General features: G+C 39.7%; 1 protein-coding gene across 1 annotated transcript; it reads right to left on the bottom strand.

The window, feature by feature from the left end:
- On the bottom strand, nt 1-7,456 carry LOC127870435 (uncharacterized). Its single transcript, XM_052413028.1, has 2 exons — nt 7,411-7,456; nt 1-910 (listed from the first exon to the last, which is right to left on the bottom strand). The coding sequence occupies exon 2, from the start codon at nt 661-663 to the stop codon at nt 130-132; it is 534 nt and encodes a 177-aa protein (XP_052268988.1). The 5' UTR covers nt 664-910; nt 7,411-7,456; the 3' UTR covers nt 1-129.
- Between the last annotated feature and the right edge of the window lie 9,223 nt (nt 7,457-16,679).

Below are 16,679 nucleotides of genomic sequence, written 5' to 3'. Positions count from 1 at the left end.
GTGATAAAACTTGACTTTCAATACATACATCAAATAAAAAACACAACAATCCTCTTAAGTAGGGTTCAACATTGTCATAGTATAATGCGGGCTTGTATCCCTATGATTGTACGAAGTTTGAAGATTAAATCACTCCATATCGAATTCAAACCTAACACGTCCATAATCGCCGAGCTCAATCCGCAAACTAAACGGGCAGATGTTTCTGGCTCGAAGGTACTGGCCAATATGAAAACTGTTGATGCCAGTCGCCATGTCCCTCCTCACTAGCACCGAGTTTGCGAATATGTCCTCCCCATCCTCTTTAACCGTAACGCTATGCCTCTTACTTAGCTCAGTCATGTCCTGTTTGATGATTATCTCACACGTCTTCTTCAAACTTTCACTGTTAACAGTCTCTACCGTTTTCTTGATCCCTGGTGGCAATGGTGACGTGGTCTTTCTCTTCGTATGCGCTGCTTCTAAGCCATCTTCGTCAATCGCTGTGCGCGGTAAGAGCATTGGCGTTTTCAGGACCGCACTAGCATTCTGATCCAACTCCTTCAACGCAACTTCCTTACTTCCAACACTCATGTTTTGATCATTTGCGTCAAACCGTTCCTCATTATCCACAGTGAAATTCAATTCAACACATGGATCCTCTCCAATACTGCAGGTACTCATTGCATCCTCCGACTTCTTCTTATCGGCCTTCTTATCGATGCCGTGCTGAATCTTAAGGTGTTTTTGCAAATAATCCGGCTTCTTAAACACCTTATCAAACAATTAACAGATCACATTCTCCTTAGTCATGGCACACTTGACCAAGTGATCCTCGAACCTCTCTCCAGCTGGAATCAATGTTCTGCACATTGGACAGAGTGGTTTCCGTGGGGTTGTTTTGGTTTTTGCCATTTCAGTCATGTTTCCACTGAAAATAGAGAATACATAATCTTTAGCCCAAGCAGGAGGTTTCCTCTTTCGTCCATGAAACGAAACCTCCACCCTATCATCTAGCTCATCTACACATTCATTACTCTTTGCTCTACCTGAAGCTTGATCAAACTGATCATCAAATTCCTCGACCGTGTTACTTTCTGAACCAGGCTCAATATCTATCATGCTATCTACCTGACCATCAACCCTATCCTCTCCTACTAATACTTGTTGTACGCTAAGTCTAAGCCTATCACAATGTACTGTTTGATTTGTCCTATTTCTGCCGCAATCTACTTCATATACGACATCTGACAACTTCCTAATAACCGTATAGGGGCCCCTCCAGAAAGATACCAGTTTTGGCGACATCCCTACCTTGTTTACTGGAAAATATACTAGAACTTTATCTCCTTCTTTGAATGTCTCATAATTTGTCCTCTTGTCATGTATTCTCTTCTGACGTTGCATCTGGTTTCCGGTATTTTTGTCGGACCATCTGGTGTGCCGTCTCAAGCCTCTCCTGTAATTCCCATACCCATTTGTTCATAGGGATTGACTTTTCTTCTCTTGGGAGCTCAAACGCTAAGTCAAGAGGGGTACAAACTTCTCGTCCTAACATCAGTTTTTTCGGGGTCATTCCAGTAGTTTCGTGTTCTGAACTTCGATAGGCCATCATCACGTATGGTATCTGATCATTCCAGTTTGTCTGGTTTTCGTTGACATAGGCAGACAACATGGTTGTTAATGTTCTATTGAACCTTTCAACCATACCATCCGATTGGGGATGGTATGGCGTTGTCCTTGTCTTCTCGATACGTAACAGCTGACACATTTCATTTAGCGACCGTCGCGGCCTCGAGGGGAAACATTCCGTCCACTTTGTGAAGTAATCTGCTATGACTACAATGTACCGGTTTTCGCGTTCTGTTTTTTTTGCAACTCTCTTAAAATATCAATAGCTATCCTCTCCAAAGGATAGCCATTTCGAACAATTTGCATCGGTGCTTGTTTTCTGCGGTTTGGTCCTTTTCGTTTTGCACACGTTTCACATCCCGCAATATATCTACGCACATCAGTTCGTAGACCGGGCCAGTAATACTGCTGTCGTATTTTCGCAATAGTTTTCTTCATACCCAAGCGTCCCGCAGGTAGAATATCGTGAGCATATTCGAGCACTTTCCGCCTGTATGCCATAGGTATGACCTTCTGCACAATATTCTCGTTGGTCGATTCAATGGGTGTCGAATTTCTAACCACAATTCCGTCATGAAAGTCTAGAGTTTGATTCCACATTGACTTCAAATAATGACTCCCTGAGGCCACGTCACTGAAAGGTGGTCTTGAATTGGCATCAACCCAGGACATTATAGTTTTCACATCTTGGTCTCTAGCTTGAATTTCCTTTAGATCGTCCATTTCTCTGTCTTGTGTCACAGCTGTTACTCGTACTATCTTGGCTGGATCGGTGTCATGCTCATCAACGATATTTATACTTCCTGATAGTCCGCACTGACGACAGGGAATTCTACTCGACCCATCGGCGTTCCCATGCTTTAGTCCTGGACGATGCTCGATCTCCAAATCAAAGGCTGAGAGAATCTCCAGCCAACGAGCAACTTGCCCCTCTGGGTTTTTGAATCGCAAGAGCCATCTCAGAGAACCTTGATCAGTCCTTACGAGAATCTTTCGACCGTACAAATAGTGCCTAAAATATTTCACAAAGTATACCAATGCAAGAATTTCTTTTCTCGTCACACAGTATCTCTTCTCTGTCTTCGACAATGTGCGGCTAGCGTAAGCGATAACTTTCTCCCGACCATCAACCTTTTGTGAAAGAACGGCTCGAATCGAGTTGTCACTAGCATCTGTATCTAGGACAAACGGCACGCTAAAGTCTGGGTGAGCGAGAACAGGTGACGTGGTAAGTTTGTCCTTTAACGTGCTGAATGATGTCTCTGCAGCTTCAGACCACACAAAGTGTTTGTCTTTTTCGGTAAGCTTATACAAGGGTTTTCTATTTCAGAATAATCCTGAACGGTTCGTTCAGGATTACAGACGGTTCGTCTGTAATAACTACAGAGACCTAGGAATGATCTGACTTCTAATACACTTTGAGGGGTGGACCAGTTCTTGACGCATTCCGTCTTTTTAGGGTCGGTGCTCACGCCTGAGCTGTTAATGACATGCCCTATGAAATTTACCTCTCTCTTGAATAGATGGCATTTCTGTGGCTTAAGTTTCAAGCCTGCTGAATCGAACCGACCGAACACCTGATCTAGGTTAGCTACCATCTCTTTGAAAGTCCTTCCAGTCACTATTATGTCGTCGAGGTAGACAAGGCATATCTTCCAGTGGAGTCCTGCCAAAACGATTTCCATTAAGCGCTAAAATGTAGCCGGCGCGTTGCAAAGACCCAACGGCATGAAATTAAATTCAAATAGACCTCTTCTAGTCGCAAATGCTGTTTTGGGTTTGTCTTGCTCGGACATCTCGACCTGCCAGTATCCTGAACTTAGGTCAACGCATGAAAACCAGGTCGCGCCAGACAGCTGATCCAGGGACTCGTCTACACGGGGTAAAGGGTACGCGTCTTTGGTGGTTACTTCATTCAAACGCCTGTAATCTATACAAAACCTTTAGCTACCGTCTTTCTTATTGACAAGGACAATGGCGCTTGCCCAAGGGCTCGTGCTTGGTCGAATTATGTCATTCTCCAGCATGTGATCAAGCTGATCATCCACTTCGGATTGCATGTGTACTGGCACACGTCGTGAAGGTTGCTTTATTGGTCTCGCATCGCCTGTGTGAATCTGATGTTTAATGATCCCTGTTCGTCCAAGGTCTGTATCATGCTTTGAGAAAATGTTTGAATATTTTTGCAAAAACTTCACGACCTGATTTCTATCATCTGCTGATAATCCAACCGAAGCCCTGTCAAAACGATCGTGCATGTGTTTTGGCAAACTACCAAAAGTCTGCCTCTTGTTTAATGATTCTTGAACCTCATTGACCGAACTTATCGTCGCAACATTGGTACCCGGATAGAAGGTCTGTGCCTCGTTAGTCACATTGGCTAATCTCACAGGTATAGTCTCATTTGGTTCAACAAGGGTTCTAGCCACTAGGCCCTTTCCCAGCTGAACAAAGCGTTCACTTGGTTCAACTATTCCCAATTTCATGCTATCAGCACCATGATCCGCTATCTTGGCAGTCGTGATGACCTCACTGTTTGCCGGAACAACAATTCTTTCTGACAATACTACTCTGTAGCAGCCGACCTTCCCAATACAATGCATGTGGTTTTGTTTTTACCTAATACCAGCAAATCCTGATTCACGTCTATCATAGCTTGGTGTTTTTTTATGAAATCGATACCCAAAACAAGGTCGACGTCTAGCTCAGCAATCACAACTCTAATGGGATAAAACTTCCCTGCAAATCCAATTGCGATCTCTGTACTCCCTTTAACTGACAAGTTGTTCCCTTTTGCACTAATGAGCGGTGTTTCAAAACTCGACAGCTGATGCTTATCCCTAATAAGATCCCAAAGATCGCATGATATCAAAGTGAGTGTGGCGCCCGTGTCTACCAAATACTCAACATTCCGACCATCAACCTGTCCCATCGCATACATTCCTGCTGAACTAATCATGCTAGTTTTTCTGACGTTGGATGGCATATTGTTGTGTTTGGGATTATTAGAGCCCCTTTGTTGGGGACAATCTCTCTTAAGATGTTGGTCTGATCCACAAATAAAACATTTCAGATGAGCGATAGGCGGGTTCTGTCTGCTAGAATTTGGATAGGTTTGGGTGCGCTGAGACGGTTGCCTATATCCTTGTCCTTTATCCGACTAAACATTTCTCGGACGTTTGCTCATCTCATCTATCGTTTTTTGTAAACCTTTTATTGTGTTTCGCATGTCGTCCATCTCTTTCGTACTGGAGTGAAGTTGAGTTACAGTAGGTCTCACCATGCCTTGCTGACGACGTTCAGCCCTGTAGAACGACTCAAGTTCGACGGCATCATCATTGAGATCTACAGGTCTGGATTGCATAATTTTCAGGCGCATTTCTGAGTTCACTAGTGCGTCTACAAACTGTTCCATTGCAAGCGTCTCCTTTACATCTTGAGGCGCTTTTGGATAGGCCAGGTTGGTCAGTCTGCGAATGTCCTGGCCAAGTTCCGCCATGGTTTCCGTCGCTCGCTGCTGCCGCCCTTTAAGCTGCACTCTATACAACTCAGTTTGATTAGGTGGAGCAAATCTCTCTTCAAGCGCCCGTACCAAGACTTCATAAGTGGCATACTTAGATGCTAAGTTCCCATACACTCCCTGTGCCTGTCCCCTGAGAGACACAGATAAATACATTGCTTTCTGGTCACTGTCCCAACCGTTGAGCTTTGCACAGGCTTCGAAATGCGCCTTGTAATCGGCCCATGCTCCGACCCCATCGTATGTAGCTGGCTTAACCTTTACCCCATACTTTGCAGTAGTTGAGGGCTCCTCTTTTGCTGTGGGACCGGCTGGTTCCCTGCCTGACATATGTGATTCAGGTTTCCGCTTGGTGACAAATCTATCAAGTCTGTTGTCTTTTATATGTTCAGTTTGACAGGCCATGTCCATCCTGGATGCTCCAACAATTGGCGTCTTGGGCAGTAGCCTCCTTGGATTTGGAGAAGAACCGAGCATCGGAGTCGCTGATGGCATTATCTTCTCAGACTTTATACCATCCCTTAATAAGTAAACTTTCGGTCTGACACGTTCTATATCTGTTCTGAATGGCGTCGATGCCAACATTTCGAGTCTCATGCTGGTTTCATCAATCTCATGCTGCATCCTTTTTATCTCATGTTCTAGCTGCAAGTTATGCAGCTCTCGTCTTAGCATGCTATTTCCAAGCTCTAATTCACGGTTCCGACTAACGTCCATGATCGGGTCGTGAATAAGCGAATGTCCAGTGACGTTCTAAAGTGCCCCACGTTGGGCGCCAAATTTTGTAACGTGCAAGGTGACTTTAACCAGACTGAAATTCAAGCTGGCTAAGGATATATATTTTCGCCTGGCTGCTTTACCAGTGTGATTAGAAACAAAGAATTTGGAACAATGATTGGTGCATTCAATAAATCACAGAAGAAATCAACAAAACCGGGTCAATATAACAAACTAATCAATAAGAACAACGAATGGGCCTAGTCTGAGACTGGATGAGCCTAGTCTGAAACTATGGATGAGCCTGGTCTGGGACAATGGATGAAACTGGTCTAAAACTATGGATGAAACTGGTCTGAGACTACGGATGATACTAGTCTAAAACTATGGATGAAACTGGTCTGAGACTATTTGAGCCTAGTCTGATACTATGGATGAGACTGGTTTGAAACTATGGATGAGACTAGTCTGAAACTATGGATGAAACTGGTCTAAAACTATGGTTGAAACTAGTCTGAAACTATGGATGAAACTGGTCAGAAACTATGGATGAACCCGGTTTGAGACTACGGATGATACTAGTCTAAAACTATGGATGAAACTGGTCTGAGACTATTTATGAGCCTAGTCTGATACTTTGGATGAGACTGGTTTGAAACTATGGATGAGACTAATCTGAGACTATGGATAAAACTGGTCTAAAACTATGGTTGAAACTAGTCTGAAACTATGGATGAAACAGGTCTGAAACTATGGATGAACCTGGTTTGAGACTACGGATGATACTAGTCTAAAACTATGGATGAAACTGGTCTAAGACTATTTATGAGCCTAGTCTGATACTATGGATGAGACTGGTTTGAAACTATGGGTGAGACTAGTCTGCAACTATGGATGAAACTGGTCTGAAACTATGGATGAACCTGGTTTGAGACTACGGATGATACTAGTCTAAAACTATGGATGAAACTGGTCTGAGACTATTTATGAGCCTAGTCTGATACTATGGATGAGACTGGTTCGAAACTATGGATGAACCTGGTTTGAGACTACGGATGATACTAGTCTAAAACTATGCATGAAACTGGTCGGAGACTATGGATTAGACTACTCTAAAACTATGCGTAGACGAACGTCGAAGCCTAAACTGTTAGCATTAGATTTAGACTGTCGCTTTTCCACATTGGTTTACTCAGCAGACAAGCCCTTGCTAACACCTAGTTCTTTCACAATGTGGAATTACTCAGTAGACAGAAAAGCTACAGTTATTTACCTAGTATTGTTCGGTGTGTACGCTTTGAGAACCAACTTCGAAATCATCCTAATGCAGAGAAGCCACTGCTTGTATACAGACAAGTCACGTGATAACCTAGACGAAACTATTCTACAAAATGGGTGAAAACTAATTTACTTCAGCCTTATGAAACAGCAATGAGATACTATTTAACCATATAAAATTCTCATTAGTGAGTTACCCATTATAGTCATGCAGTAAAAAGTGATATTGTAAGGCATTACTGCAAATTGTATTATTAATTTCAGAATAAAAATATATGTATTACCCAAATTGAAAATGCTAGCGTCCGATCTATTTTATCCGAATAGCGGTAAGAGAATGATGCCGTATAAAGCAACGGTTACACTCTACTATAATTATTAACAAACTGATCGAAGGCAGGCAAATTCGCTACAATATTATTTTTCGGGAGAGGGCTCCAATAAGGTTCGCCTTCCAGCCCAATCCTATGTCAATGTCATGTAACTTGTGAATATGTTACTATGTCGTAATAAATAAGTTTAAACCAATAACAATAAAGTACACAAATTATTTCGATTTTAACACGATTTTTACTAAAGATATATACAATGTATATTATTTTTCTTGTGTACTATTTTATGTGAAGTTCCGCCCATAAAAAATAACTTTCGGCTGTTCTGTCGATCAGATCCGCGACTTTCATTCATTTATTGCCGGATTAGTACGATGGTGGAAAATGTATCCGCATGTTTTGTTTAGTTACAGCGCGTGCTTTCAGTGTATAAGGTCCGCCCACAATTATTGCAGAATATCCGATTTTCTTCTTTGTGTATTTGAATGTTAACTGTACCATGCATGAAATGCAAAATTTTCATGAGGATAACATCGAGGTTTTTTATCTCCGCAGTAATTGTCAATGATTTTATCGTGGACGAGTACACATTACGGACCGATTAGTGTGCTAGATATAAGCCAGTGAAATTATTGATTGATATTGACACGGGGATATTCACGCATGACTAATACACCACCGCGCGAATCTTCGCTGCTTGGGGTCATACTATACTAGTCGGCTGACGTGCAATAAACTGGTCCTGACCGGTTTAGAGACAGCAGCAAATGTTTATCACACCAAATCGAGATAAGAATGTAATTGACATGACGCCTTATCTATGATCGCTCCGCCCACTAGAATTGATCCACCAATCAGCGATCGATTAATCGGGCGCACTCGTTAGCAACGACCTGTCCGCCATTTTCTAGACAATTAAGCTACATGTTTAGGTTCACTTTTATTCCAACGAGTTTCTTTTGTTTTCCTCTTTAAAAAAAACGATTAAAAATGGTTAAACGGTGTCAATGGGGATTATGTAACTCGGACAATCGATATCCGGTCAGATTAGAAACTTGAAACTTGCTAATTTGATGAAACGCCTATTTATATAATTATATTCAATGGCGTTGTACAAAACATATATATGTACATAAAATTGATAAAAGATAAGAGGTATTGATACTATTATGCAGCATTAGTTAAAGGATTAATGATCTTAAAATGTGTGATATAAATAAGAATGCTATTAGGAACTTAAGCAATAAAACAATACCGGCTACACTATTAAAACACAGTAAAAGTAAAATATTATGTAATAAATTGATATAACTAGAGTTAAGACAATAATTATAATGATAATATGAGCAAATATTTGGCAACATAAAGAAACTGTTTTTCATTAACTAAAAGGATACGTAAAAGGATATTTCTGCTCTCTGGCTGTCGGATCCCACAGCTACCGGTCACCTGTCATACTTAAGGACACTTCTTTTGGGTTTTAACCTAATTTGAACTATCGTGACTACAAGTCACAAATAGACTGACCAAGTGTGACTACAAGACACAACTTGAAGGTTAAAATTACAGTGTGACTATAAGACACAACTAGAAGGCCTAAGCATGACTAAAAGGCAGCTGGTTGATGTAATTCAATCATTGAGCAAAGAAGCCCTAATGATTCTTGGTTACCAGTCACTTGTACAATAAATATCCTTTAGTTGGTGACATTGAATTTATTTCGTTTCAAAAGCCGAAAAAATATCTTGAGAAGTGTAAGAGATGGATAAAGGCATGCTGAAAATACGGGATTTGACGTCGATTTCATCGTTATTTCCCCTAAAAATTCGGACAGAGTCAATGTACGACTCATAAGCAAATTTTCTTCCTTGAATTCGTTGACGTAGAGAGCATCTATTCACCAAAATCATCGGGTATATCGCTTAACCGTATCATAGACATGTTCATCTGCATTACTTTACGAGAACTGAAACCCAGCATGAAGCCTAATTCATGCTGTTTTTTATTACTCTGATAGTAATGCACTTAATTGACATCATACATGTTATTTGAAGGTGACATGTGATATATTATCTTATTAACGGTATCTACAAATTTGCACTCATGTGGTGTCACCAATAAACGCTTTTAATCCACACTAGGAGCTCGAATGCCTAGATCTCATTTTTTAAACGAGTTTCGTTTATTTTGTTCGGATTAAAAAACGGAAATGAAATATGGCAAAAACGGTGTAAAAAGGGTTAATGCAACTCAGACATTTGGTATCCAGAAAGATAAGTAAGATGAATTAAATGTATACCATTTCCAACGCGGCAATGCGGTCTTGACAAGAGCGAGTGGAAGCTTCAAGAATTACCGAGATCCCCTTTATAGAACATTAATTTATTTCACAAACTTGAAATGTCATATAAGCAATAACTAAGCATTATTAAGTATGTATTATGTCACGTGTGCATGTAAAATAATTGAGAATTTTGGTACCCAATTCGTGTAACTTTACGAAATCCCCGTTAAAAATCGCGTTTCTGTGTGTGTCAGAAACAAGTGAAAACCATTTTGTTATTATTTTAATAAAGACGTATCGATAAATGCTATTGTAAAAGAGTTATTATTACTGATATTAGTTAACCAATAAATGCGGTAACTTCGGGGAAGTCGGTACCTGCGCGAGCGTCTGATATTGGTAGCCTTATTAATTTATAATAGCCTGACCGTATTCCATTTCGTACAACGCTAATTTTATATCAGACAATGTCCAAACTTAACGTGTTGTTTTTGCGCTTTAAATTATAGTGATTGATAAATGTCCCATAAGCAATGTTTAATATGATTAATATCACTTTTATACGCAATAACATGTGGGATTGAGGTACCCACCCGGCGTCAGAAAACGCCCAAAACTTCACCGAATCAGTTATAAAGCGCTATTTCGTGTCAAATACACGGGTAGGGGGGAATGTTTCGGTAATAATTTTGTTAATATCACGGGTAAATACCGGTTAAGTATTAATTTATTGCAAATACCACCATTACACGTAATAACGGGTTCGATTTCGGTAAGCGCGCAAGCGTTTGAGAGCGTGTTTTAATCATCCAGAATATCGCGTAAATCTATATGCAGGCTATAGGCAAAGAAGCCATTTTGGTGTTAGCTTGTTTAGGTTTTCTTCCCGCTGAGCCACGTGATTAAGTGGGCGGAGCGATCACTGATAAGGCGTCATGTCAATTAGGGTGTGTTAGCATGTGCACTGTGTAATTGATTTCCATGACGATGGGAATTTTAGCAAACAGAATCGGACCGACTGCTTGGGATATTCAATCGGTATTTCATGACCCCAATCGGTCAAGGACCGACAAAACCGAAAACATATAATCCCTGAATATTGGAGCTTAATTATGTTTACATTATGACCAATGTTGTTTAATTCTGTGTTCGCAATACATCTGTTACTGACGCTGCATTGGTCATTATCGGCACGGGTTCTACTTACATGTACCCCGGGTACATGTAAGTATACTTACATATACCCCGGGTACCGTAAATATACTAAAACGTACCCGGTCGATATTAGACTGTACCCAAGTTTCATTCCCGAACAAAATCCGATGTGGTAAAACGCGCTATCGATTACCATATTACGAATCAAACTTCAATTAAAATATCTGCATAAACATATTTTTTGAGTAGGAGTCTCGATAATAAAGAGGCAATTTAACAGAAAATTGACATACATATGAACATAATTAATTTAAAAAATATAGTCGACAACGACCGATTGAGCGCTAAAATTCCCGGGTACGTCTTAGTATATTTACCGTACCCGGGGTACATGTGAGTATACTTAAGTGTACCCGCGGTACATGTAAGTAGTACCCGAGCCGACAATGACCAATCGAGCGTAACTGACTGGCTGTTTATAACCTGAAAAAAGAAGAAAGCAGTGCAGTATCAGAGCTAGTTTAAATAATTAGACCTTGGTTACGCAGGATTATCATCCCACCAAGGAACATTTCAAGCATCTGGATTTAAGCTCGCTCGGTAGGCATGCTAGAATAATGGTCACCACAGGTTTTAGTCCTGCATGTGTCATAATCTTTTGCTCTTGTGCACTATGACTATGTAAATTGCTTAGCAGTTAAATTTAAAATTTAAAAAAAATTACTAATTATTTACAATAATAATTATATTAACTCAGCTCTCTCAGCCATCATAGCAAAAATTGCAAGTACAATAGGACAATGTAAATAGTTCTATTACAATGAGCAGTGGCTTGTAAAATTTATTATAAATAGTTGTTTGTTATAAATGAGCATTGATAAAACAATCAAAATGGATGTACAAATACATTATCGATTTTTAAACAGAATAAATTGTATTATGTAAGCCAAAAATGTACATATCATTGGTAAAAATAAGGATTTTGACGGTACTATTAATCCATATAATTAATGTTATCCGAAATTACTTTTTTCCATTTATTTATCCGAAAACTATTCAACTTATGAAGAATGAAAAATCTCATACAACTTCTAATTGTTACTCCCGAACAATCAATCCTGACTATGGTTGGGAGGCGCTGTCAAGAAAACTGTGTTAAGAATAAAATATTAGTGCAGATTAATAATCCATGAGGAGACATTGCAGTCAACCCCCATGTTATTTAACTTGTGTATTAACTTGTGATGGTCGACTTTGTCGAAGGCCTTTGAAAAATCCATCACAATGACGTCAGTCTGTTGTCCACTGTCTAGGCTGTCAAGGACTTCTTGGGAAAAACTCAGCAGCTGAGTTTCGCAACTACGTTTAGACCGGCAACCATGTTGGAAGGGACTGAGGATATAATGATTATCAAAGAAAGTCATCATATTTGAGACAATGATATGCTCCATAAGTTTGGAAGAGATGCACGTGAGGGATATTGGTCTGTAGTTGCTGGCGTCAGATTTATGACCCTTTTTGTATACTGGAGCTATGGTTGCGTTCTTCCAATCATCAGGCACAATACCTGTTTCTAACGATAACCTGAATATGTGAGTGAGGATGGGGGCTATTTCACTGTGGAGTTCTTTGAGGGCCCTTGGTGAAATTTGATCTGGACCTTGGGCTTTATTGGGGTTTAGGCCTGCCAGGAGTTTGTCAACGCCGTCAACCGTTATTGTAATAGGGGGCATACTGTGAAAGGGTGGGTTTAGTACACTTTTGCACATTTGCTTTAGGCTCAATGGTTGTGGTCGGGAGAAGACAGACTCAAACTGTTTGTTGAGAATGTTTGCCTTGTCCTTTGCATTTGTAAAAGTTTGACCTTCCGACTTAAGGGGTGCTACTCCACAGTTTTCAGAATTGTTATGCTTTACAAAGCTGTAGAATTTTTTGTTTTGACCTGGTTGGGAATCTCCTGAGAAGATTACAGACTCTAAGTACGACCAGTATGAGTTACGTATTTTTCGTTGGATGATCGCCTTTAGGGTCTTAAAGTGGGGATTTGACTGGGGGGCTCATTTTTCTTTTTAAGTCTAGCATACATTTTGTCCCGTTTACGAATTTGTCTAAGTATGTCCATGGTCACCCAGGGGAGATTTTGTCTATGTTTTGTCATTTTCGTTGGTATGTACAAGTCACAGAGTCTATGAAATTCAGTCTTAAAGTCAGTCCAGGCTGAGTTTGGGTCTGTGTGTTTACATTCTCTGAACTAAGAATGAAAATAGTTTAACTCCAATTTGATTTTTGACCAGTTGGCTTTTTTGTAGCATGGGATTTTTCTTTGGGGTTGGACGGGGCGACCTCTTTTTATGTTAAATTCATGGAAGACGATATCATGATCGGAGTTTCCTAAGCTTGGGAGGGATTTGACATTATGAACCAGTGATGGTACATTTGTGAGGAGTAGGTCTAAGATATTATTATTCTTGTGAGAATTTTTATCATTTGCTCAAGGTTGAGGCTGACAATATTTTCAAGGCAATCTTCATATAGGGTTTTGAATTTGCAGGAGTTCTTAATAGCTTCTGAAGACCAGTCTATGTCGGGCATGTTGAAATCACCTGCAATCCATATGATGCTGTTTTTAGGGATTTTTTTCAGAGATAACCATAATTGTGAGTGGGCATTTGAGTCATTTTCATGAGGCTTGTAGAATGAGCCGACATAGATATTACGGGAACGACAAAATCAATCGTTCCGTGAAATGAGTCATACCATTGAAATACTTAATTATAATACTGATCAAGAGATAAATACTTTCACTCCGAACCACCTTTTAAAATTTGCTAATAAACTTACTATTTCCATCGCCTCCGCTATAACTTCGTCTGTATCTGCTGACTCTTTGTACATGTATACAAAGGGCAGGTAATCCAGACTAAACGTTAAATTGGCATAACAAACAATTTGATTGGCTGAGCTAAGTCGGGATCTCGAGATAGCGAAAATTCTCTACCCTTTTGCTTAATGCACTCTGCCTTTTTTTACTGCACCGCTCTTTTTTTAATTGTACACCGCTTTTATTTAGTTTTGCACTCCTCTTTTTCTAAAAAGAGGAGAGCAATTTAAAAAAAGAGAAGTGAATGACATCTCTATGCCACCGTAGTTTTCTATGACATGCATAATTTTATGCAGCTTACCTACTATGCGCATACTGTCAGGTCGTAACGGTCATTTAATCTTTCAGGGAGATATTGACATTGCTTTTTAATGCTTACGTCAACATATCCATGATACTGCACTAGATTTCATTTAGTGTGTTGGTGGTGGCAAATGAGAGCAGAAGTGAGGATGCGACGGACTGTAACGATCGAGAACCATGCACAAAGTTCAATGTCATTGCCACAATTCAAAGATTATGAAGAGTCATTTTTCTTGAGCCTTGCCATGACCAGCATTTTAAATTATACAATCACTAGGTTTCAAGGCCCAATATCAATGTCTCGATGGAAGGTCAGGATTCAAATCAAGGTCAATACAAGTCAAGGTAAGTTCAAGTCAATTATCATTCTCAAATCTCAAGGTCATTGTCACAATCAAGGTCACGGGTCGTGTACGCCCAAGCTTCTTTGACTAGAGTAATACATTTTGCGTGAATGTTAATTATCTTCACCGATAAAGTGTAAATAACAAATCTGGTAGCGCAAAGTCTCAAATGACAGTCACTTGCATTTTTTTCTACCAAATGGCTACTGCCTTGTTGACCACTGACTCTTGCAACGCCATGAAAACAGTAAAACCAAGCTGCGATGACCCTAACAAGGTGCCTGTACCACGTGACTTTTTCGGCAATGTGCGGGACAATCGGATGTCAACAAACCATCGCTTCAGGTACGTTTCTGATAATTTCTTCATTAATTCAAAACCGTTTCAAAAAAACAAAACAAAGACGAGAGCCCGGTCATTGTCAAAATAAACAACTGTGTTAAGTTTGCGCAAAATTAAGTATATTTGTTATTCAATCAACAAAAACGTTCATTATAATATTGTTGAAGGTTTAAAAAAATAGGCGGTCATTGTAATTCTTCATAGAGAAGGTACATATATTCAGGTATTTTTGTCCCACACAAAGCCGAAGGTCACGTGGTACAGGCACCTTGCCTTATAAGCGGACAAATTCCCCATTTTAACCAGGAAGTTATGAAGTCACAATTTCAGAAAATAAGTATGAAAGTATGGGTTCGTTTGCACCAGTCACAGTTATTTTGTTTCAGCATATCAAATGTCTTTACCGCATTCTATTGACATGATTTTCGAAGGTGTGTGTGGAGGTATTGAGGCATAATAAATATTATATTTGTAAACTTAAATGCATGAAGCACGTTGTTCCCAGAGCCGTGCTCTATAATGTTTAAATTGATAATTGGTTTGCGAATATTCAATGCCAAATAAATAGAATAGTCTTGGGCTTTGCTGTCCGTCCCTATACATCAGATCCTGTGCCTAATGTTGTCCTTGCTGTTTCATCAAAGTTTACCATACATTGTAATATTTAATCAATAAAGCAGATATCTTTTGCATGCATTTAATATCACTAGGTGTATGCAGTTTACATTTAAACCGGATTCATGTAACAAGTGGATGTAAGGGAAATTTGCTATCGGCTGGAAAACAAGTTATTTTGAGACGATTACGTTAATCGAAACTATAACGTGCGGTATGAATAATGAAAGTTTATAAATACATACACCACTTCAATGAAATACATGACGTAGCGAAAACTTCATACATAACGGACGCACCAACATATCTGCTCATACAGTTGGCCTTAAAAAAAGAGAGCACTCCTTCCATTAAGTGTTGTAAAAATAGATTACGCGGAATACCCGTAAATAAGTAATCGCGGTTTTCGTGGAAGTCGACCTGACAGTAAGTACAAAGTAGAGCGCGCGAGCGAGGACAGATCAGTCGATACTTGGATGCCGCGACAGGCGGTTGGTGGAGACGGCGTGGCGGGCGGTTGGAGACCTCTTGATGCATTTCACTAACATACGAGTTGCAATGCCCCAAGAAGTTTCCGCTCGCAGCCACATTTCAACATGAAATTGTTTGATTTTCAAGTTACTTAAAGTCACGCGTATACCACTGGAACGAATGGACTAAACCACCGCGTCGTGTTGGAAAATGGATTTAACGAAGATAGCGGCAAGTCCTGTTCATGTAAAACGGTACATCTACATGCGTTTAAATTATCTAACGTTAGTTGAATAGTATACTTTTGTTAGAGATTAACAGTTTAAAATACCTTTTCTAGCAGAATAACAAATATTACAACTAGGAAATAAGAAGTGACTACGATGGCAAAAATATTACCACCGCATAGCCAACATTTTCGGTAAATGAGAACTACAATAAAAATGTCTTCACTGTCTTGTATCCTTGTTGGTGGTTGTAGTGTCAAATAAATTAAGCAGGTGTTCCAAAATCGCTATTGTACTATGTATAAGACACGTTGGCGTTATATTTATTAGCGACATTAATGTAAACAGCTCTGAACAGGCAGTAATGAGTTTATATTGAGATTTTAAGTTTTGAAACATTCGTATCCCTATAGTATAGTAAAACAGAGGCAAGATGAGTAACTAGTGTCATGAACACAAGCGATGAAATTATGTATGGGCATGTAACGTAATGACCATTTTCGACTGTTTAGATACAAGTGATTGATTTGATTAACAACTGTTTTACACATGTACACATATTGTCTTCACAATCACTTGTTTTTTTTTTCATTACCATT

This window comes from Dreissena polymorpha, chromosome 2, assembly GCF_020536995.1.
Source record: "Dreissena polymorpha isolate Duluth1 chromosome 2, UMN_Dpol_1.0, whole genome shotgun sequence".
NCBI classification, from domain to species: Eukaryota; Metazoa; Mollusca; class Bivalvia; order Myida; family Dreissenidae; genus Dreissena; species Dreissena polymorpha.
This window is presented reverse-complemented; position numbering and strand designations above follow the sequence as displayed.

What these genes read in the sequence shown, in the direction of transcription:
- LOC127870435 (XM_052413028.1), bottom strand. Translation starts at nt 663, where the DNA reads ATGAGTACCTGCAGTATTGGAGAGGATCCATGTGTTGAATTGAATTTC.